Raw genomic sequence first — 24295 nt, forward strand, 5'->3', positions numbered from 1 at the left:
AACGGCTGAATTTTGGTGGAAAACAGTAAATCCAGTGGGACGCTATGAGGGAGTCACTGTACCCCGACATTTATCATTCATCGACATCGGCCTTTGACTGCAAATTATTACCAAAGTAATAAAAAAGTCAGACAGGACGAGAAAGCACTTGATTCAAGCACGGCACAGTTTGAACTATAGGTGTCAGTGTTAATTGTTTTTATTTAATTTATTCGTGCATCACAGTTTGATGCAGTGCATCAGGGTCATCCTTTTGTTTTAATGGCTTAATAGTTCAAGTACTTCAGTTAGTACTAGTAATTATTACTATTATATTTGTTGGGCTTGAGTTTATAATTTATTAATTTTTATACCCTTTGCATCTTTTTTTGGGGGCGGCCCGGTGGAGCAGCGGTCAGCACTGTGGCCTCCAGCAAGAAGGTTGTGGGTGGAGCCCCAGCTGGAGCACGGGGGCTGCGTCCGAATAGCAAAGCAGGTCTGATGGCAGGTCTCAGAGCAGGTCGTAGGCTGTCCCAAACCACAACTGGCGTGAGTAGCAACCTACTTCGCTACCTAAATTCCAGCCTAAACACGCCCACATTGTAGGTCGGTTCAGGTGCATCCTACGGAGCAACCTATGGCCCACAATGCACCGCGGACTTCTTCTTCGTCCTCCAAAAACTTGTGGACCTGCAAGCCAAGTTTGCGTCACCGACAGTCTCCCATTCTGATGGAACACCAACATTTATAGTCGTTGATGACTAAAGGTGCGTTCACACCAAACGCAACGCATGTGAACACACCTTTACAGGTGCGTCAATGTGCTTAATAAGAGAGAATGAATGAAAGGTGCGCTCAGACTGGAGTGCAGTACCACAGTCAGGCCAGCAGGTGGGGGCTTTCGTTGGTGCTGTCTACCTGATTGCAGTATCTGTGCTCTGCCAGCAGAGGTCGTGCTTCACCACCAATCTTCTAGGGTGTCCGAATGGTGCCGCCGTGTTTAGGTTGTAGGAGTAGGCTGTAGCGGTTAGACGTAGCAGGAGGACGTAGGTTGGTACTTGGCAATTCGGAGGCAGCCGGGGTCTTTCTGGGTGAGTCTCCATGTTCTCCCTGTTCCTGCTGGGTTCTCTCTGGTACTCCAGCTTCCTCCACAGTCCAAAGACATCAAGAGGGACCAGGTTAATCCAGACTCTAAATTGACCGTAGGCGTGGCTGGGAGAGCCAATGGTTGTCTGTCTCTATGTGTTGGCCCTGCCATGGACTGGTGACCTGTCCAGGGGGAAGGCTGCTGGGATAGGCTCCACCCCCACCACCCTCAACAGGAGAAGAGGGGGAACATGGAGGGAGGGATGGATGATGGAGGGATGGATGGATCTTTTGTTTTGTTTGTACTCCTGGACAGTATGTTGCTCCAACACTAATAAACATGCTGCATTAGCAGAAAGTAACTATTTGCCTACTCCCATATTGATATGGTTAATTAAAACAAATGAAAAATATCAGTTAAAGGTAGATTCAGAGCAGATAAAAAATATGTGATTAATCGTGAGTTAACTATGGACAACCATGCGATTAATCTGATTAATTATTTTAATCGACTGACAGGTCTAGTTTGAACACATCTTAAAGTGCTTCAAGACCCGTGCGCAGCCCAAGAGTTGCAGTGAGGAGGGAGTGAGGCAACTGAGAGGAACGAGTGAGCGCCGTCTTAGCTGGAGGCGACGGCCCGACATTGTGTTTCTAGCTGATTACATCCTGGACCCGCTTTACGACTCTCATCTCCTTCTGGTCACCGTGGGAAGCAGAAACACCTCCAGAAGACAATATCATTCCACATTAAGAAGATGTGTTGGGCTCCAGACAAGCGTTTTCAATGACGCGGCGCGGCGCTGTAATATCAGCGACGCACTCTTGGGACTTCACGCCACACGTTGGTATGTTATGCCATTGCAATAGACCTTAATCAAATTAGTTATAGCTGGAAGGTTCCGATTTTAAAATGGACGAGGACTTGAACTGAGGGAAGTGGGAGCAATAGCAGACATTATCTGGCACACAGCGTACATTAGTTACTGGGGGGCTGGGGGGTGGGGGTGGAGGCAAGTCACTCCACCAGATGGTGTTTATGTAATTTAAGAGCCTGACAAATGCCGAGCATATTAGTTTCTGCGGTGTGTTTTGTTGTCCTGTCGATGGCGAGGGTTAAATCACCAGCACCCTTGATGGGCTTCCATTAATTAAAGGCAATTCCAACCCGCCGCCTGATTGTTTTATTTGCATCGGGTGCATATTTATTATCTATTTTCTTCATTCAGGGATTAAGAGCCATTGTTCACTCAGCAGAGAATTAAATTAGGGGAAGGATTTGTCAGATTGTGTTGATGAGGGAGAGAAAGGTGAGGTAACGAGAGGAGAAGAGGTGGGAGGATGAACGATGAATCCAGACAAAGACGTCTGTCCAGTTCTCTCCTGGGGGGCAATTTAAAGCCTGCACACTCACAGTCCATCACAGCTGAGTCCTCTACACTCTACTACTAGAGTACTCTACACGTCATGATGAATATTCACTGACACTGGCAGGTGCAGGACTGTACTCCGCACTGCATTGCAAAGGCATGTACTTCAAGTAGAGCAGTAACTCTTTGACGATTTATCACGTTCGTCCACAAGATGAAACAACTTTGAAAAAGCGGGTTCTTTGAATGGAGATCAGCTTTGATCTGCTAACGTAAGTTTGTGCCACATTGGAAGAAATTCCCTGAAGGTGTTCCAGAGACAATGATGTCACCGCCGCCGCCAAGGCATCAGGATCCACTGGTGACCCGTCGAAATTGTGCCCGTTAGGGTCAGGGTTAGCCGGTGTTTGAGTAAAGGTCTGGGATTGGTCATATCCTGAAGACAACACAAGCTGTTGCTTCTCATGGATATTTTTCTTTCACGCTGGCAAAAATAACCCCCCAAAAAAGAAAAAAAAGAACAGAATATAGGCGCCAAAACACACAGGGGAGCAAACTGCAGAATGAGCAAGAGCTGTTTCCTGTGGAGAACGGTAAAGAAAGGTATGCAACTGTAGATGGACATCACGGACGCATCCTAATTGCGGGGGCAAGAGGACAGATATCTGAAAATAGCAATTTTGCCATTTCCCCATGATTCTACACCCTGCAAAGCACTTAAAGAGCCAAGTGTTGAGGCTCTAATAGATTTTCTAAAGTGCTCTATTCTGTCCCTCTAATGGGAAATTGATGAAAAAAACCCTCAATACCACTCTGATAGATTCATTTGGCAGTCTCTGATCTGAGAGGCACACTGTGAGTAAATGAAATCAACTGGCAGAACGTATTAGGGCCATATGAGCCCGCTGCCTTCAATCTATATACACAGCAATAATAGAATGCCCCTGGTAGCCGGGAGCAAAGAGAGGACATCTGGCAGAAACTGTAAGTGGCTTGTTTCAACCTGGAAATATTGGCAGTGCAGACGCGGGGTTTGTTTTGTCAGGTGGGGACCACACGTCTCAACCCAAGCCCTGCTCACAGGGGATGGCCATCACCCCCCCACACCCTCAGCACCTGCACCGCCGGGCCAGAGTTCTAGCTGTTGGCTTCGCGAACGCGCTCTGATGTGGAGGACACCAGCCGGTCACTCTCTGGTCCAGGGTTGGGGTGAACGGGCGGCGAGCGGGTGCCACTGTGCCACTCTGCATGCTGCAGGTCGTGACGCTCCACATCGCTCACTAAATATCTCAAAAATCAGGCTGAACGCACCAAGGCGCTGTGCAGCGGCCGGGGGGCTGAGAACATGAACATCACATTCAAAACCCAACAGACGAATGAGGGAAAATGAGCTGATTCATCATTTTGTGTCTAAGACTGCCACTGGTCACACTCAGTGTTACTGTGACATCAGCACCCGGGCGCGAGGAGCCACGCGGTTTACTGATTCAGACTGGGTTATGTTTCGTATTTATTTGTGTATTCATGAACTCTATTTTGTTCATCAACAGGCTGCAACAACATCGAGTCATTTAATGAAAAAAGTGAATATTCAAGAGTTGAACCCATAAAAAAGAGGCACAAGTGGGACACGGTGAGTGTTCAGCACAGAGAAGTGCTAGTTTAGATCTGAGTATGGGGGGGTATGAGACGGAGCTTCTCTCATGCATGCCTTCTCCTCTCACATTAAAAGTGTCATCTGACTGCATGTGGAGGAGACCAGTGGATGTTTGCCTCTCCATGAAGGAACGTGAAAGGAGAACATATGAATGAGGGGGAACACGTATGACCGCCTGCTCGTTAGGAACAGCTAGTATTTATTTGGCGTCTTTAAAATCTTTCTTTGCTGCTGGAAAGGCTTATTGTTGAATTTTTATTGTGCCCTGCGCTGAATCTTCTTTTTCTTTCTTTTTTTTTACCTGTTTATTTGCTTTTTACTTTTATGGAATGAAGAATTCATCCAGTCAACTTTCCCCATCTTCAGTATTTGAGATGAAACTTTCTCTGGCTGATTTTTAACTTTCGAAAAGGACATTTTGTGTGAGTTGGTTTTTTTTTGAGGAGAGATCATATTTACCTGTAGCCTGACTCCCTCTTAGTGTCTTATCCCATGAAGGGACATTAGAAATAAGTGTGGTAATGTTGCCGATCGGCAGAGATCCTGGGGTGAATCAATCACTCTGATCCGCGGCTCAGGAGCCGTCAGTCAGCCTGGGTAGAAGGTATTTCTTTTAATCCAATCAGATGGCATAATCAAGCACAATGCCTGTGATTCCTGCCAGCCTCGTGAGATTTGTTCCAATTGAGCGATCTGTCAGGGAGGCTTTGATTGCATTCAGCTCAGGCTGATTTTGAAGTTGAGGCAAAAAGTGATATTTTCTATCTGCAGCCTTTAGAGATTGATAGCCACAATAGCCTCCAGTTTGATTTCTGAAAGAACGAGATCAAATTTGCTTATTCCAAAAGGGCCCAATTTTCAAGTGCTGGTGTTGGGTGATTGTTCACCCACACCTCTACCCACAACCACCTGGATTGCGATCTATAATTGGCTTTATGAATGAGAGATGAGCTTCATATAAAAGGCAATTCTTGTGTGGATGAATGTTACAGAACAATTATCACAGTGAATCAATTACCCCGGCTGCATCATTTCTAGCCGTGCGGTCAATTTGTTTGCTTTAGCTTTTTTAAATTTTCTCTCACCGTGGCTGCAGATACACACTCTCATGTTTTATCTCTCATGGAAAACTGACTCCAGATCTGTGAGGTGTGGAAACCACACAGAGCACATGATAAGTCACCTGCTACTCCGACAACCACGCAACACGAGCGTAGCGTCAGGCGAGAGGTGTGAGGTACTGCAGTACAAATACTTGATACTTTAAAGCCGATTTATTCTGAGCTCTTTAACTTCCTGGCAACTTCATACAAAGATCAGGGGAGGAGGAGGAGCCTCGGATGAGCGGCAGCATGGACGGAAGTGAACCATGACGTACATGACAGTTTGTCTCAGTAGCGTGTGCCCCGCCCCGACTCAACTGTGATTGGAAGACAGAGTAACAGGTGACAACACGCTCAGTGTTCTGTGTTTTTGGCGCAGTGTGAGAATGAGGAGGAATGAGAGGTTTCTGGAGCCGCTACCACGAGAGCGGTGACACAGCATCAGTGCAGATATACCTCCTGTCAATCACGTCAGAACATGACACCCGCTCCTGTTGAGTTATCAATGTACTGTGAGGAACATATTCAGACACTCGCCACAGCAGCTGGTACTTTCAGCTCCATCCTGAAATGACATCCTGCTAGAAATCGTGACCTCATGTGTTGAAATACGTGCTGTAGCAGCCTTGCTAACACTTCCCACTCTCGACCATTTGCTGTGCTATGCTGTGCTATGCTATGCTAACTAACAGAGGCCTGACATCTGTCTATCTATCTATCTATGCATCTATCTATCTATCTATCTATGCATCTATCTATCTATCTATCTATGCATCTATCTATCTATCTATCTATGCATCTATCTATCATCTATCTATCCATCCATGCATCTATCTATCATCTATCTATCTATCATCTATCTATGTATGCATCTATCTATCATCTATCTATCATCTATCCATCTATCTATGCATCTATCTATCTATCTATCATCTATCTATCATCTATCCATCTATCTATGCATCTATCAATCCATCCATGCATCTATCTATCTATCTATCATCTATCTATCTATCTATGCATCTATCTATCTATCTATCTATCCATCGATCTATCTATCTATCTATCTATCTATCTATCTATCTATCTATCTATCATCTATCTATCTATCTATCTATCTATCATCTATCTATGCATCTATCTATCTATCTATGTATGCATCTATCTATCTATCTATGCATCTATCATCTATCTATCATCTATCTATCTATCTATGCATCTATCTATCCATCCATGCATCTATCTATCCATCTATCTATCTATCTATGCATCTATCTATGCATCTATCTATCTATCTATCCATCTATCTATCTATCTATCTATCCATCTATCTATCTATCTATCTATCTATCTATCTATCTATCCATCGATCGATCGATCTATCTATCTATCTATCTATCTATCTATCTATCTATCTATCTATCTATCTATCTATCTATCTATCTATCATCTATCTATCTATCTATCTATCTATCATCTATCTATCATCTATCTATCTATCTATGTATGCATCTATCTATCTATCTATGCATCTATCATCTATCTATCATCTATCTATCTATCTATGCATCTATCTATCCATCCATGCATCTATCTATCTATCTATGCATCTATCTATCCATCTATCTATCTATCTATCTATCCATCTATCTATCTATCTATCTATCTATCCATCGATCGATCTATCTATCTATCATCTATCTATCTATCGATCTATCTATCATCTATCTATCTATCATCTATCTATCTATCGATCTATCTATCATCTATCTATCTATCTCTCTATCCATCATCTATCTATCTATCTATCCATCTATCTATCATCTATCTATCTATCATCTATCCATCTATCTATCATCTATCTATCTATCTATCATCTATCTATCTATCATCTATCTATCTATCATCTATCCATCTATCTATCATCTATCCATCTATCTATCATCTATCTATCTATCTATCATCTATCTATCTATATATCTATCTATCTATCATCTATCTATCTATCTATGCATCCATCTATCTATGCATCCATCTATCTATCTATCATCTATCTATCTATCCATCTATCTATGCATCCATCTATCTATCTATCTATCCATCTATCTATCATCTATCTATCTATCATCTATCTATCTATCTATGCATCCATCTATCTATGCATCCATCTATCTATCTATCATCTATCTATCTATCTATCTATCATCTATCTATGTATCTATCTATCCATCTATCTATGCATCCATCTATCTATCTATCATCTATCTATCTATCTATCCATCTATCTATCTATCTATCCATCTATCTATCATCTATCTATCTATCATCTATCTATCTATCCATCTATCCATCATCTATCCATCTATCATCTATCTATCATCTATCTATCTATCTATCTATCTATCTATCTATCTATCATCTATCTATCTATCCATCTATCTATCTATCTATCTATCTATCTATCATCTATCTATCATCTATCTATCTATCCATCTATCCATCATCTATCTATCTATCATCTATCTATCATCTATCCATCTATCATCTATCTATCTATATATATATATATATATATATATATATATATATATATACAGATCTATAGCTGGAGACTACACACCAACCAAAGCCCCATTTCAATCATTATTTATTTCAACTTGCAAGTCTGAACCGACTCAAACTCAAAGCAGGAGCGTGCAGGTGATACTGTACCTTGATTGGCTTCGTGGTAGGAGATGGTGATGGTGGTGGTGGTGGTGGTGGTGGCTGTGGTGGGTATAGGGGTGGTGGTGGGAGCATCTGGATGACAAGACAAATACATGACAAACACACGGGAGGGGAAACAAATGAGTAAAAAAGCCATGAAGATAAAAGAAGCGATGGTATCACTGTCTGACACACCAGCTCAAGTGTGCGTCTCTGTGCACGCGTGCTGTGTGTGTGTGTGCGTGCGTGTGTGTGATTTAGGAGCACTGCAGATGCTTTGATACATTAGCTCGGTGGCAGTGCATTAAACACACATGGATGACACTGCCATTCATAATTCAGTTTCACACGCGCCGAGCTCGACTGAGATGTTGTTTGAGACTCTTTTATGTCAACACAGCATGACATGAAACCGTGGCGATGCGCCGGAGTACACGGTTGTTAGAAGCGATTAAAAGTATAATGAGTAACATGTGCTGGCGTTTTGCTCATGCTGTCATTGTTATGCAGTCAGCTGCCTTGACAAACAAACTTGTGCTTTATATTTAAGGAGAGGAGTTTGGCACGGCAACAACAAAAACTGATGTAGAAACTCAAACATAATGACACAATAAATGACACAAAAACAGGAGGAAGTGTACAAGTACGAACACACAAAAACACGCAAACGATTTTGGCGTTCGTGCTCTTCGCATCCCCTTTTGTCCTCCATTAGCCACGTTAGCCTCCCTGCCCTGACAACGACCAGGGGAGATATTAAAAGTGACATTTTCCTTGTTGAAGCGGGAGGACGGCACTGATATGAAGCCTGACAGTGCAGCTTGATTATAGACCTCCCGCGCCGCTCTGATTGTGATGGAATGAACTGAAGAACCTGTTGAGGTTATTAAAATGTCTGGGGAAAAAATAAAGTCTGTTGATAAGGAGGAAGACAAGACTACACTTTAATGAAATGCGTTGCGGTAGGAAGGTGAGGAGGGAATGTGTGAGGACAAGGACGATGGAGGAGAGGATGTCAACCGTCATGTTTGGCCTTTTTCCGATGAGTCATGACAGGATTTTACTGCTGTAGTTGCTACCGCTAACCTTCCTGCAGGTATAGCTGTGTGTTAGCTAGCTTGTCTGTCTGCTGTTGACTTCACGAGGGGCCACAGACCCGCCTGGTCCTGTTGCTCTGGTGACTACTTCATGTGTTGCTCCAGGGATCGAGCGCTGCCTTGAGGGCAGACGGGTTGGATTTGTGGGTGGTGGAGCCACTCGCTGTATGGCGCTAACCTGAAACGTTCACCTGCGTTACGTGTTCTGATCAGTGCTGAGCCTGCCGATAAATACTGGAGTCTGGTGCTGGATCTCTGGACCCCAGAGTGAATGCTGATTACAGCTGTTCACGCTGCAGACAGAAGCCATGTGTTGTCCTGCTAGCGTGAACCGGCTAGCGTGCTCAGCTGACGTCACAACAATCGTTGTGGTCCGACAGAATGTCCCTGCTGCTCCTTAGACAGTGAAAGTACTGAATCCTACAACTGCCACATGAAAGTTTTCCGTCTGTTTTATGTCCTCCCTGAGAGAACAGAGGTGTTTTAGGAGAGTAGTCTTCCCGGAGGGTGGAAGTTGTTCTTAGCGACTGCACCGTTCAGAAAATCATGTATTTCATAGACTTGAAGAAAGCAACTAAAATGTGTTGAAGGCTCTTTAGCCCCAAAGAAGTCTGCCTGGAGCAAATTTTAAAATGCAAACGAAGGCCTTCAGGTGATCTGGAACACTTTCCAAACACTCCTGGTGTGCGGTATGTTTTTAATTTATCAAGCGTGCGTGTAAAGACAACCTTGATCATTCCAAACAGTGTACAGGCCGATGCGCGGACGAGGGCGGAGCGAAAAAGATCCGCTGGGAATTCGACTGGCAGCCGAAGCTGCAGCTGATGAGGCTCCCACATGCTGGCAAGCCAAACAAACTCCAGCTCAGGGGTGGTGCTGTCTAATTGGTTTCATCCCATCGTGAACTTTGCGGGACCAGCAGATGTTTGGGATCATCAGTGTCAAGAGCTCATTAAAAACATGGCAGTGGAAAAATTAAAAGCAAGACTGCCCAAACTGTCTGAACGCACATCTACGCTTCCTTTGTGGGGAGATTGTGCGATGTTTCAAAGAGCTCATTGAATTTCAAATGTGACAGACAGAATGTGTTTTCCTCACGCTGAGTCACCGGGCCTGCTTTACTGATGAGCCTTATGAATCAGCGTTTCTGGCCGGAACAAATGGCGACGGGCTGCAGGAAGCTGCAGGACACGCCGGCTAACAGAAATCATTGCTGCTGAAGCTGGCCAGTTAAAGAACGCCACATGGCCACGGGATGAGAGAAGATTTGCACGGTTGTGTGGATCAGATCAACACAACAACAGCCCGCAAACTCCAGCACAGAGTCATTAGTGACACAGGAGGAAAAACTCCACACGCATGCAGGTTTCTGAAGAGTTTTCTCAGATGTGCGACATGATGACCGACTCTTTTGGAGCAAAATTCAGTTTCTACTGGATGCTGCTGCTGTGCTCTTCATTGAATTAGAAACTTTTGTTTTTCTCTTTAAATGTTTCCCTGCTTTATTTTCTCATTTATCTTGAAGTCCAATAATGGCTGGAAGGGAAACATATTTTCCATTCCAGGTTTCTTCTGTTTCTCTGTCTTCAGACTTCGGTCTCTGTCGAATCTGAACCCGTGACGCTGTGATAAGAGGCGAGGAGCAGTTGCTACGCAGTTGAACGCCGGATCAAACCTGTTTGTTGATGTCACACAAGTTTTCATAACTGAAGAAGACTGAAACCCTTGTAAGTGGCTGGTAAGGTTCAGAGGCAGGAGATCAGTTCACCCTCAAGTCCCAGTGCATATTTGAGCCGAATGTGAGGAAAATCCCTCTTGGTGTTCCTGCGACATCACGTCAACGGCCATCAGCGCCACGGAGGCATGAAGGATGCCTGATACTGTTCTAGTATGAATTATGGGGAACAAAAATATTGGGGGTCCGTTGGAGTGGAAACTTTTGATGATTATTGTTCTTGGAGTGCTCACAATTTGATACGGTGGATGGTGGTTTTACTCTAAAATGTCAACAGAAAGAGGAGTTCAATAACTGTGTATTCTTAAATTTGCCAAAAAAATCCTCAAATATGGAGGCTTTCAGTACATAAAGTATCGTCTAAATACATGTTTGGAATGTCTGACTAACAGACAGGAATGATTTAGTCATTCATAATTCATAAGCTTCTAAATCTGTTTTGGAAATGATGAATTACTTTTTCTTTTCATCACATTTTAAACCAGCAATTTCACTTCCACTCAAGTGCAATTTCAGCAAACAAAGAGCGCTTGCAGCTTGAATGAGATATTCTGGGCCACTTTGCATCTCTCAGAGTTACTGGATGCCACTTAAAATAGCCCAGAGTGACTCGTGGAAAAACTCCCTTGTGCCTTAATGGGGAAGAAATGTAAAGCAGAGAGTCAACAGAGAGCAACGGGGTCACTAAATATGCTGCTTGTGTGCAAGAAGACGCAGCGCTGGGGAAGAAAAGGCAGGAGGAGAACTCCGTTATTGGGTAAGCTGCTGCCTATAAACAACTTAGAACCCCCGGCACTGGGTCTCACTCCACTGTGAGAGGAAAACCCTAATGGTTTATGTTTTCTTACCCTGTGAAGTAAGAGCAGGCAGCGAGCGCCGCAGCAACACAGGCTGCATTCTTTTGCTGTTAACATTGTTAGTGTCAGCCGGCCTCACAGTGCTCTCCATCACTTAGGGTCACAATAGTCGGGAATCAGATGTATTAGAGGAGATGCTGGCCACGCCGGCATTTGTTCTGGCTGTCAAGCAGGGCTGGAGGAAGCATGCAGACTTCATCATTAAGTTACACAGCTCAAACACAGAGGTTGGAAGCTCCGTCAGAAGGACCCCCCCCGCAAACGGACAAGAATGTTGTCGCTGAGCCTCGTGAGGGCGGTAATGTGATGACGTAATTATATGGAGGAAGTTCCTGTTAGGAGGCAGGTGGAGAGGGAGGACACAAGCAGCGGTGATGACGACTTCCTGTTTTAAGCACCTTGTGTCCTCTTTGAAAATGTCATATTTACCTGCGCTGACATCCGAAAATATCATCTCTGAAGTGTTTGAGACACCAGACAACTTCCACATCCAGCCAGGTGCTGAGGAGACCGAGAGACGCGCCGCCACCACCTGACGCGCCGCCACCACCCGACGCGCCTCAGCAGGTGTTTTTATGAATGATAGATTTAACAAGTGGGCATCACTTCAGTTTTACTGCCAAGCTGAGTGACGGCTGCAAAGTCTCATGAAGTCACTTGTGGGCACAAGAGTTTACACCAGTGGTCCCCAAACTACGGCCCGTGGGCCGGATACGGCCCGCCTCCACATTTGGCCCGGCCCCCTGAACAATACCAGAAACGCATTTAGATTTTTTTTCCATGCGTATTTGTATTTGATAAAAAACTGATAACGAGCTATGAACTATTTTCATTATTAACTATGAAGGTGTGTTCACTGGGGCTGCAACGATTAGTCGACGTTGTCAACAAAAATCAATAATAGACAATGAATTCCATCGTCGACTCTTGTCGCCACGCGCGTTTCTCCAACACAGTGAGGCGTCTCTCTTGATTATCATCTCTGCCAGAGTCGCTCATGCGCAGAGCGTCTCTGTCTCTGAGCGGTAACATACAGAAATGGCGGCGTCAACATCAAGTACGCGCACCAAAACTTCTAAAGTTTGGGAGCATTTTAGCCGCGATACGGCGAATAAAAAGACTACTAGCAAAGGTTGCTAAGCAGACCTTGGTGTCATGGCGGTGATGCAGGAACATTTAAAGAAGCCCGTCGGGCAGCTGAACGAAGCGCAGTGTGACTCTCCTCGGTGAGACTCAAGTGACATTCAAGCAGGATGGTTTTTAGGACACATTGGACATTTTAGAAGAGTGTTTTCACTATAAAAGAGAGCTCTGGCGTTTGAGACTGCCTGACAAACGTGTTTTAAATTAATGAACTCAATAAAAGATGTATTTTTCATTGAACCATCTTTCTTGTTTATTATCCTTTGCCACATAATTAAATCAACTTCATGCTAAATTTAAGAAAAAATTAATAATTATCCGATGAGTCAAGTAATCGTTTCAATAGTCGGTGACTAGTCGACTGTTAAAAGAGTCGTTAGTTGCAGCCCGAATGTTCACCAAACGCAACGCGTCACTTTATTGGTGTGAATTTGAAACATTTGATCGCTGGATCAATGTGTTTATATTCGTGAATAAAGCGATGCGAAAATTCACATTCACGTTTGGTGTGAACTCAGTCAGTGAGTCTCTATTTCTTACACCCATAGAACGTGACATCCTAGTCCACCCTCCTGCAGTCTGTGCTCCTATCTGGCAACCCCAGAAAAAACCCTAGACCCGAATCCAGAGAGGGTTATTAGGTGGTGTGGTTTTCTGGACAACAGTACATTTTGACGTTGAGGCACCTCATGATTGTAACACTTTTTCTGTTACAAACTGACCCCCACCAGAGAAGGGGAAAGTTATGTGGCCCTCACAGAAAACAGTTGGGGGACCCCTGGTTTACACCTTCGTACTCAAACATGGAGGCCCGACAGCGAGAAGCTGTTGCTACATGCGCCGCCATCCTCAGGCTCCTGCGTTTTCATTGGCTATCGATGGTGTGTGTACACAGCTTGAGAAACACAGACGTTATTGGATATGTTTGCATGACAGAAGCTCAACAGAACCGGCTGTGTTTGTGCCGCGGGTCAGGCGGAACACACCGCCCCACCAGCATCAGGCATCGTGCACGGCGCCGGAGCATTTCTGGAGAAAAGGCCCAAACACATCCAGAGCTCCTGAAGCAGACCCAGGGTTCAAAACTCTCACATGGTCACTTCAAGTGTTTTCATAGGCCTCTGGTTTCTATGAAGAATCATCAGGGGAGGAGCCACTGCGGGTTCTCCAGTCTCAGTCCCTGGTTCCGTTGGGAGGATGTTGACCTGGAATCTCCTGGCCATTTCTGGTCAAACTTAATTCCTGTAATTTTGTCATATGAGAATGATTTCATTTGTCACTCGTCAGTGAGCACGCTTGATTTTTTTTCATGACATTTTTGCTTCAGTGTGAGAACCGAGCGTGGAGCACGTGGGCGTCGCTGCAGCTGGACGCTGCTGGGTAGAGCAGTCGGCCTGTGTGTCTGCTAAAATGACCTCCTTACAGCCGTTGAAGCACAGTGGTGCTGAGGAGGAGGAGCAGGAGGTGGTGTGTGTGTGTGTGTGTGTGTGTGTGCGTGTGTGTGTGTGTGTGTTGACGGCTCTGCCACAACATCCCTTCTTCCCATTAGCAAGGCGGCGTTGGGAATGATTTGCTGTTGAATTATAGCAGAGATTGGTAATGTGGGGGCCACAGACATCAAAGTCATCAAAAGAGCGGCTCTAAAAGGATGGAGGCCTGATGTGGATTTAATGGTGGTCGTTTTTTTTTGTTTTCCTCATGTGTTGCATTACCGTGTTTATCCTTGTGTTCTCTCTCACTGTGGGGGGACGTGTGGGTGGATAAGAGGGGGCGACTAGCAGCCCTCACCATGGGGTTTTGTTGTTTCGGCTCAGGAAGAGACAACTACCAAACGCCTGGTAGCAGATCACAAAAACAAAGTTCTTTGACAAGCGTAAGCAACCAAGTTTTGATGTGAGCTGCAGCTGATCTGATCACGAACCTCAGTGAGACTCCACATTTGATGATCTTTCAGATGTATTAAAACCTTGTGAGGCATTTCAGCGTGAATCCTCGGCAGGAGCGTGATTGACAGCGGCGAGGACGCACCACGCTTCTCTACACCTACAGAACGATTCTTCAGTTAATTTCATTGCTTATCAAGCTACAAGAATTCAAAAATCTGGTTTCCTGGTCATCAGTACACGACATGGAGGGAGGACATGTTTAAGCTCCATTGACTCAATTTCCTGTTGCACTTCAGTCGGCCGCTGCATCGGCTTCATGTCCAGACGGGCTGTGGAGACTCCAGCGGACAGCCGGTGGGATGATCCCGCAGTGAGCGCCGAGATGGTGAGACGGACGGCAACAGGTCCAGAGGTGACTGCCAGCCATGTTTCCATTCACGTGTGTTGGGAAGAATTGCATCAGAAAAGCTTCATGGAATCAGGAATATTCTGACTGAGCTCCAATTATGAATGAAACCCAAGTGAAGACAGCAAACCAGACTGACACCATTTGATATGAGCTGCGTATGGAAGGAGGACACCAGGAATCAACCATCTATGATTGAGCAACTGAAAAACTGACATACATCCTGAAAATTCTTTCAAAACCAACAATAAATTTGAATGAAAGCTCAACAATCCCAACATGGAGCCGGAGGAGTTTTTTCTGGTAGTTGAGGTGAAGCTTGATTTCAGGTTAGATGAGATCCGAACTTCATTCACGTCCACCGATTTCTGCCTGACGAGCTGCAGAGTTGACCAATGAAATCCTTTGCTTACCACTGACGTCATGACTCCAGGTCACAGCAGTCAGTGAGTGAGCTTGTAGCAAGGATCCGTTTGTTCAGAGAAACACTGAGCGCTGCAGGACAACCACGGCAGCGATGACCTCAGCTGCCGAGCCAGGAGCAGGAGGTGTGGCTTGCTGCTAGGGCTCACCTCAGATTTGAGGTTCTATTCACTTAAATACTGACTAGAAAGTTCTGATAGCTTGTTGTCATGTGCTGGGGACGCCATCCTAGGTTGCCATTTATACTTCTTGGATGAAAACACATGTCAAGGTGGGTCTGTGCTGGTGTGTGACCTCACATTGCTGGAGGACAGGCTGTTGGTAACCACCATGTTTGAAAAACTGTGACGCTCACACCAGACGGCCAGCCAGCTGATGTCACTGGACCACTCCTGGTGCTGTGAATGGGAACTGGGAGGAGCCCTACTGGAGCCCTCCAGTGGCTAGTGCCTAACCGCTTGATCTGAAAGCATCCGTCACATTTTTCCACATTCGTCACATTTTTCATCACTCTGGTGAGGAATGGCTTTCAATCCCGAGTCCTTGAAGCCGTCAGCACCGGAGAACGCACTCAGAAGGGTTCCAACAAAGACGGGAACAGAAGAAAGTCCACTCCCCCGGAGACGGGTGCTGCGGCGCACAGACCAGCAGCTGTAATGTAGCAGGTGGCCGTCCGCCGCCTCCTGATCGTCGTCAGTACCTCTGTTGTTTTATTGCGCTCATCATTAGCGCAGCAGCTCGCTGTGCTGTAAATAACACTCATTCAGCTGGTGTCCGTCAGGCACTGAGCACCCCTTTTTCTACCCTACATAAAAAAGAAGCCTTTTTCATTCCTCTAATTCCCTCTGACAATAGCAGTCAAATAATTTCTCTGTGGACTCAGGGGTCTATCAAGAGTGAGAGTGAAGTAATTTTGGCCAGGGAGAATGAGCACATTAGTGTGTAATGCCCTGCTCTGGGAAAAATGTTATTGGTATCCTCAGTATAAAGCTTGCTGCGATAATGCTTATGAGGATGAAAGAATTTCACAGGGAAGGAGAAGAGGGGGCAGATCAACAGGAAGCCGAGGAAAATAAAGAAATGTGGCAGGAGTAGGTTAAAGGGTTAACCTCAGAGCCGAAACCCAAATCATCTACTGATCCCCGGCTCGGTTTGGCTTGTGGCGCTCTTCATAAACACAGCGCTTACCTACGAGAGTGGTTAAAAGATCCATAAAAGGTTTCATTTAAATAAATTCAGATTAGGGACTCAAGTCCATAAATCCTCCCTTTTCTAAACAGTTTCCACGGATGAACTCTGTGGGAAACAAACCCTGTCAGCTCCGAGACTGGATGCGTCTGTCTGTCGACACCAAGCTGCAAAGAAGTTGCTCAGCTCGTTGTAGCCTGTTGCTTGTCTGTGCTAGCACGAGCTCCACGACCTACCTGAGGTCCGCAGCATTCATTACAAACTTTTAACAGTGGATGGAGGCAAATACTGGACCAAAAAGTAAATGGAGAGGAGTGGCTTTGAAAACCCGTCAGCGATCACGGAGGCTTCCATCAGGGATGGACAGGCTTCCAGTGGAGAAGGCGCTCTCACAGGAAAAAAGAGGCCCGACACCGAGCGTGACCTCTACAAGCTGCTGGCTGGGACTTCAGGTGACTGGCCAGCCAACTGCAGCTCAAAACACCACACAAAAGTTGTATTGATTAGTATCACAGTTCTGTTTGGGAGAGGAGCACAGAGGGTACGACCTTGGTGTTTCTGCTGTTGCTGGTTACAGATGATGAGTATGACCACGGCCCTCCAGACTCAAATGCAGAGGTCTTATTAAAAGGGAATGACGGGGCGGTACGCAGTCCTATGACCCCATTTTTCTGATTCAAGGAGCAGGGCGGAAAGTGCAGTCAAGTGAGCAAAATGGAAAACCTTTTAGTGCTGGCCACATCCCTACTTCAGCAGGAACCAGATTAAGAGCATGCTTCACCTGTACTAAAAGAAAGACCTTATTTAAAGAGGCCATATTTACTCTTTGGGTGAATTTCCATTTCTTTAAGTGAGTCGTATGATTTGGGTGCATAAGGCAAAGTTACAGAGTCCACGTCTCATGTACTCAGTCCCTCCTACAGATGCAGCGCTCATAAACTACCTGATATGCCTCATTTGCAGTCCAGTCTGCTATTCCTGGAGGCGCTGCTGTGCTACATGGAGTAGCGCCCCCAGCTAGCTCATTGTCTACTGTATGAAGACTTGGAAAGTCCCAGCAAAGCATGCAGATTTTCTCCGGTGAGGATTGAGAGGCAGGAACCAAACAAGCAGAGGAGCTGCACCAGTGGTCAGATGGGAAAATGGATGTGTTGTTCAGAAAACACCTGAAATAAAAGTATGAACTTGGAAATTAGCATAACATGGCCTCCATAAAGAGCAGTACCTGAATTTATGCTAAAAGAGATGTTACGTTTGGTTGTCTGTGCTACAACTGCTGGAGATGAACACGAGCCACGAATTTACATCTTGTAAATATGAAAAGATCTAAATGGTTGTGGGAAACAGCCAAAGCTTCCATATCAGTTTAAATATGAGAGCGTTTGACACCTGAGCTGTGTGAAAGCAAGCGGCGCTGATAAAGTGGAAAAAGGGCCTACGTAACACTTGGAGCACCAGACCAAAAGAACATGACGGCTGGCAGGAAAATAGAAGAGCAGTTATTTCAGGTAATACACAGTTTGGTGCTGGGGGGGGCAGTGTTAGAACTACATACCATAAACATAGAGGATGTAATCGTCGTACGCCTCCCCCACTGAGTTGGACGCCACACAGCGGTAGGTTCCATTGTAGGACTTGTTTAAGTTCTCGATGTAAAGGTCACTGCCGGTGATGACAGCGTGGGACGGAACGTCATCATCCACCTTCACCCAGTTCACGCGCTGTGGCCTGGAACGAGAGCAGAGGAGCAGCTGTCAGATGAGATATTCATAGGTAGCGTGATGCTCAGTCACCGTTAGCAGACCCTGAAGGAAGCCAAAGCCAGCCGCTCTTTAGTAAACTGTCAGATGAAAACAAACGCTATGCGTTCGAACAACATTTGGCACAAGTGCTGCCTAAAACTAACAAACAAACAAACAAACAAACCAACCAAAGCCATGCTCTCAATGATATTTTTTGAATCATGTAGTCGTTTAATATCTTTATACAATTTAAATGTATTACTTTTGCCTTTGGTCAATCGCCCTTAGCCCCCTAATGCAGCACAGAGGAGACGAGGGTCTCTCACTTCTTGTCTGCCTCTGAAACCCACGCTAGTTAGCTTAGCACAATGAATGGTAGTGGGAGGGAAGTGTTAGCATACCTCTATCAATAGTAGTCAAAAACACTCTTCTCCAAACGGTCTTTGACTGTATTAATATAACGAGGGTTGGATGCATCACTTGTAATGATTTAAAATTAAAAATTACAACACGTTTCAACTTTAGAATCCAAAACACAAAGCGACTTTCCTAAATGAATCAAATTATTTTATCTTAAGCAAACAGAACCAAACGTTTGCTGAGGACTAGAAGAACGACTGCTGCTACTGATGAGGAGGAGGAGGATTCCTGCTGGACACACCAGCATCCTGGACCTGAGCTAGCTGATGCTAACACTTCCCACCCACTACCAGCCATTGGGCTAAGCTAACCAGCCTGGATCTGAGCTAGCTGATGCTAACACTTCCCACCCACTACCAGCCACTGAACTAAGCTAACCAGCCTGGACCTGAGCTAGCTGTTGCTAACACTTCCCACCCACTACCAGCCACTGGACTAAGCTAACTAGCTTGGACCTGAGCTAGCTGTTGCTAACACTTCCCACCCACTACCAGCCACTGGACTAAGCTAACTAGCCTGGACCTGAGCTAGCTGTTGCTAACACTTCCCACCCACTACCAGCCACTGGACTAAGCTAACTAGCCTGGACCTGAGCTAGCTGTTGCTAACACTTCCCACCCACTACCAGCCAGTGGGCTAAGCTAACTAGCCAAGGTCTCAGTCTCTCTTCCTGTCTGGCTCTGGAGATGATGGACAATGAACGAAGTTCCTAAAAATGTGACGTGTTCTTCAAAAGGTTAGTTGTGTCTGGAACTGTACGGCCTGAACGTGTGTTTCCTGGCTTTGGGTTCTATTTATTTCGAGGAGAACACTGCTCTCACTACTAAATGTCTAGATTTTTCCAATTTATCTCGAGGGCAAATTTCAAGACTTCAAACCAATCAGGACAACTTTTGCAGTGCCATACTGAAATAAAGTGGCTAAAAGTGGGTTAGAAGTCCAAATAACAAAGTGCAACAAATCTTTCAACCACCAACATTTGTTAATGAATAACTGGTTTCTCCAATTATTACTTTGAACCTAAACAAACTGCCTCCCACTCAATGAGCCACCCTTAGAATATTTACTAAAAGGCTAATCAAAGAGAGCTTAAACATAAAAGAGGTGTATTGAATGGCAGTTACTCTTTTGTGAAGAGTAAAAAAAAAATCCATAATAACGACGAAGCGGCTTAGTCTTCAAATTGCAGGCTTTCCACGCTTGTATACTTGTGAGAGTCGCTGTGTAGGTGGGCGCCTACCCAGCGACTGCTTTGTTCTCATCTCTACCTTGACTGAGGTTTATTGCGGGGTGACAGACTCCATTTTTATGACAATGAGCTCAGAGCCACCGAGGGTGAGGAGAAGACAAAACACCTCTATTTTGCTGTTGCAACTTCCAACGGCCACTGCCAGCTCCTGTTATTTCCCCTGAGCGTGCGCCCATGCTCTCTCTCTCTTGTTGCATTTTTCTTGTGGTGTTTTAACTCGTTTTCCTCCATTTTGAAAACACTGTGTGGAGCAAACAGGAGATGTGTATGTGTTTGTGTTTGTGTGTGTGTGTGTGTGTTTGTGGGGGAGGGGGGTCAAAAATTCAGGGAATCTGAAATAGCAGTTGGAGCTTGATAGCAAAAGCAAACAAACAATCCACAAGGGTGTTTAATGGATGTGCTGGACTGCTTGGGGGAGGGGGGGGGGCGCTGTGTCTATTACAGGTGCTCTCCAGATGAAATATGAATAATAAATATATAAAACCTGAGATGGAGTGAGAGACATGCCTCAGAAAAATAGCTTCTGCTAGTGAATGGGATGTGAGAAGTGAATGTGGAGGAGGAAGGCAGAGAGCGATAGAAGCGAGATGGAGCTGCAAGGAGAGAGGAAGGGCAGGCGTCTGGAATACAAATGGCCGCCTGCAGCAGGGGCCCCCTGTGCTATCTGCTGGTAATGACTACACAACTCTCAGCAGCTCTAATGAAAATGACTTCCAATTCCCTGCTCACTGTATTGATTGTGTTTTCATCTTTATAAAATGAATACGGGTTGCGAGCTTGTCTCGACACAGAGTATGAAAACAGCGGGGGGGGGGGGTCTGGAGTGTTTCCACCCTTCTTCGCAGCATCATCTCCTTTAGACCCTCAAATGAGAATTGGTCCTGCAAAGCGATGCCAGTTTGATTGGTCCTCAAAAGGTTTGATCCATTTTGAAGCCGCGTTTCAGCCAGAAAGAGTATTTTTGACTCACAAGTTGCAGGAAGCACCAGCCACGTGGCGACTTACAGCTAACAGCAGCTAACGCTAACAGCCACAGCAAAACTACACCAAAACCTCAACTTACAAACTGAAGATCACTACTTTAGGTAACCCTAAGCCACAAACACTTTGACCGGAGATCAAGACAAACGGACGCGAACTGAACAGAACATCAGTTTAGGCGTTGTTAGCCATCAGTCTCGTAATGTGGGAGGGAAAACCGTCTCAGTGAGCTCAGGACATGTATTTTCTGTGTACTTGAAAAGTAAAAAAAACAAAAAACAAAAAAACCCACTTTTTGGGTGAAGTATTACTTCAAGGCTAATTTCCTCTCAGCACCTGCAAAGTTCAGCACCAACAATGACCTGCTACTACAAGTCCTGCCCCATTTATAAGAGCTGGCAGCAAACGCCAGCACCTGCACTGCAGGGGCAGTCTGCTTAAATAAATGAGAGATAAAAATAAATATGCAGATTGCCGGGGCAAGAGCCCAATCCACATTGTCAATGGATTACTTGCTTTTCCACCTGCTAAGGAAATCTTGCTGGTGGAGCTGCACCCTCGGACCTCTGCAGAATGGAATAATTTCCTGACCGACCTCGGCCAGTTCTTCATCACACTGCCATTAAAGCCCATAATGGAATACTTGAATACAGAATCTTTTTCCAAAGTTCACCTCTCCACTCGGTGACCCTGTGTCAGAATGTCCCAGCTGAAACTTTCCAGCCGGCTGCTGAAGCTCCGTCTACTTCCACTCTCAGCTGTGTTTGCTTGGTCCAGGGCAGCCCTGGACCAGATCTCCCTGAACCAGATACAAACTTCACAAAACGGAATTACCAGTGAGGCTAGGATGTCACAGCGGGTACTAAAACCATACGGACGAGAGGCAACAAGGAGCAGCTTCAAGAGAAACCACCAGCTCCTCTGAATCCACATCGTCACTTGTTCCATGTTCGTGATGTTTTCAGTGTTTGTCTGTTTGTCTTTCAGCAGGCTGACGCAAAAAGTAGGAGGCCGATTTTCTGAGCCGGAGAAAAACTGATTAAATTCCGGGGGCAGATTTGTGGTAGCACCACCGATTCCACACGTATTCTTCCTAGTGGGTCGACCACATCCACCTCTATGCCCCCCCCCCCCCCCCCCCAGGAGGTCACATGACTGCCTCTGATCTAATACTCACAACTCCGGCTTCATCTGATGATGACTTTGTTCTGTTCATATTTGAACTGCCTCATCAAGAGCAGCGACTGTTGATGTTTGCCAGCTCTGCTCACTCTTCAGCTCTCACCTGCCTGCCCTAATGGCCTCATTTGCACTCTATTATGCCTCGTACACACAAATACCTGCCATCCAAACAGAGCATCACCTTGGTGTCCAGATGTGGAGGAACAGCTGCACGCCTGGCCAACATGAGCACTGCTGTCTCTGACCAACTGACAAAGGTTTTGATCCAGTTCGACGGCGGCGTGTGACTGGGATCAGCTGTGTGTGGCACAAACAACTTCAATCCCATTTTCAGGGTTTCTGTGCTCATACAGGAAGTTCCCCTCAAGCTCCTGGAACCCCTCCAGGAAACCAGCTCTCATCGCCGGCCTGTTCAAACCTGAACTGCGGGATATGAGCTTCCTCTCCACTCGCCACCATGAATGCTGCTCTCTGCTTTTAAAGGAGCGATAATTAAACACCAGCCCCAAATATCACACACTAATTTTGATGTGTTTCATAATTACAGGCCGGTTTCAAATTTCCCTTTGAAAGTCATGAAAGACGAGTGGCCACTCGGCTAGCTGACTGTGCACCCGGCGACAGCCACTTCGATCCCCTCTGGCTTCAGGTCCTCCTGTGTAACCAAGCTGACAGTGGCTGCACTCCTCTGTACTGCGTGTAAATGGTGTGTGTGTGTGTGTGTGTGTGTGTGTGTGTGTGTGTGTGTGTGTGTTTGTGTGTTCTTGAGCCAGTCGAGAGCACAACCTCTCAGCTCTGGCCTCTGCTATCACAGGACAAAAAACTTCACTTTCCTACAATTTTAATGACAACTTGACCAAATCTTCTGCTCTCACTCGTTCTCTTCACCTTCGCAGCTGAACTTCAGCTGCAGTCTTTGGTTTGCTGATGAACGGCGCTGCTCAATCCAGTTTGAGGCTTTGAACGTTGAGTCCCACCCCATCACCTCCCTCGAGCTTCCTCAACCTCCATCCACCTCTCTCCATTGCCCTCTACCTCCCTCTTTACCTCCATCCACCTCTCTCCATTGCCCTCTACCTCCCTCTTTACCTCCATCCACCTCTCTCCATTGCCCTCTACCTCCCTCTTTACCTCCATCCACCTCTCTCCATTGCCCTCTACCTCCCTCTTTACCTCCATCCACCTCTCTCCATTGCCCTCTACCTCCCTCTTTACCTCCATCCACCTCTCTCTATCGCCCTCTACCTCCCCTTTACCTCCATTCTCCTCTCTCTGTCGCCCTCTACCTCCCTCACCCTCTCTTTACCTCCATCCACCTCTCTCCATTGCCCTCTACCTCCCTCTTTACCTCCATCCACCTCTCTCTATCGCCCTCTACCTCCCCTTTACCTCCATTCTCCTCTCTCTATCGCCCTCTACCTCCCTCACCCTCTCTTTACCTCCATTCTCCTCTCTCTATCGCCCTCTACCTCCCTCACCCTCTCTTTACCTCCATCCACCTCTCTCTGTCGCCCTCTACCTCCCTCACCCTCTCTGTACCTCCATCCACCTCTCTCCATCGCCCTCTACCTCCCTCACCCTCTCTTTACCTCCCTCACCCTCTCTTATAGAGACCGGCGTTTGTTTTATATCTATTCCATGTTTTGTTTCAGAGTTATTTTCCTATAAACGGTTCATTTGTACAACTTTTGTTGTATTGATTATGTAAATAAAACATTTGGACAAAGCCGCCACTGTTTCTCCTCCAGGTGTTTTTATAACAACTTCCTATAGATTCTGTTGCATAAATAATGCAGCATTTGAACAGTTGAGAAGAAGTTTAACTGGTTTTCATTTCCATGCCTCATATCAGGAACTCTGGACTGCACTTGTTCACGTTCTCTGCTGCCCCCTCAAACTCCGCATGTACGAATCTTCCATCCTGTGCAGCTCCGTTCTGTTGACTCTGGTGGGACCAGTACTTGAGCGTTGGTACTCAATAGCCATGTGTGAGCCGACCTGAGTGGCTTCCAGCCCTGAGTTCAACTCTACTAAAGTTTGAGCTCCATCTTCTCACATCAGAACAGGAAAAACAGTAAAATACAA

The 24295-nt window shown here is 45.7% G+C and overlaps 1 protein-coding gene across 7 annotated transcripts in view; it reads right to left on the reverse strand.

The window, feature by feature from the left end:
* Positions 1–24295, reverse strand: part of cadm1a (cell adhesion molecule 1a) — a 330811-nt gene that overhangs the window by 19028 nt on the left and 287488 nt on the right. For 5 of the 7 annotated variants that reach the window (XM_086225948.1, XM_086225944.1, XM_086225943.1 and 2 more), the window contains 2 exons: positions 18192–18364; positions 7908–7994 (listed from right to left, as the gene is read on the reverse strand). In XM_086225948.1, coding sequence (XP_086082074.1) covers positions 7908–7994; positions 18192–18364 — 260 coding nt within the window. The remainder of the gene's footprint in view (positions 1–7907; positions 7995–18191; positions 18365–24295) is intronic. The other 2 variants (XM_086225946.1, XM_086225947.1) reach the window with 1 other exon arrangement.

The sequence above is a fragment of the Aulostomus chinensis genome, chromosome 15 (assembly GCF_037954235.1).
Source record: "Aulostomus chinensis isolate RoL2024-O1b breed Wild chromosome 15, RoL_Achi_v1.0, whole genome shotgun sequence".
Taxonomy (NCBI): domain Eukaryota; kingdom Metazoa; phylum Chordata; class Actinopteri; order Syngnathiformes; family Aulostomidae; genus Aulostomus; species Aulostomus chinensis.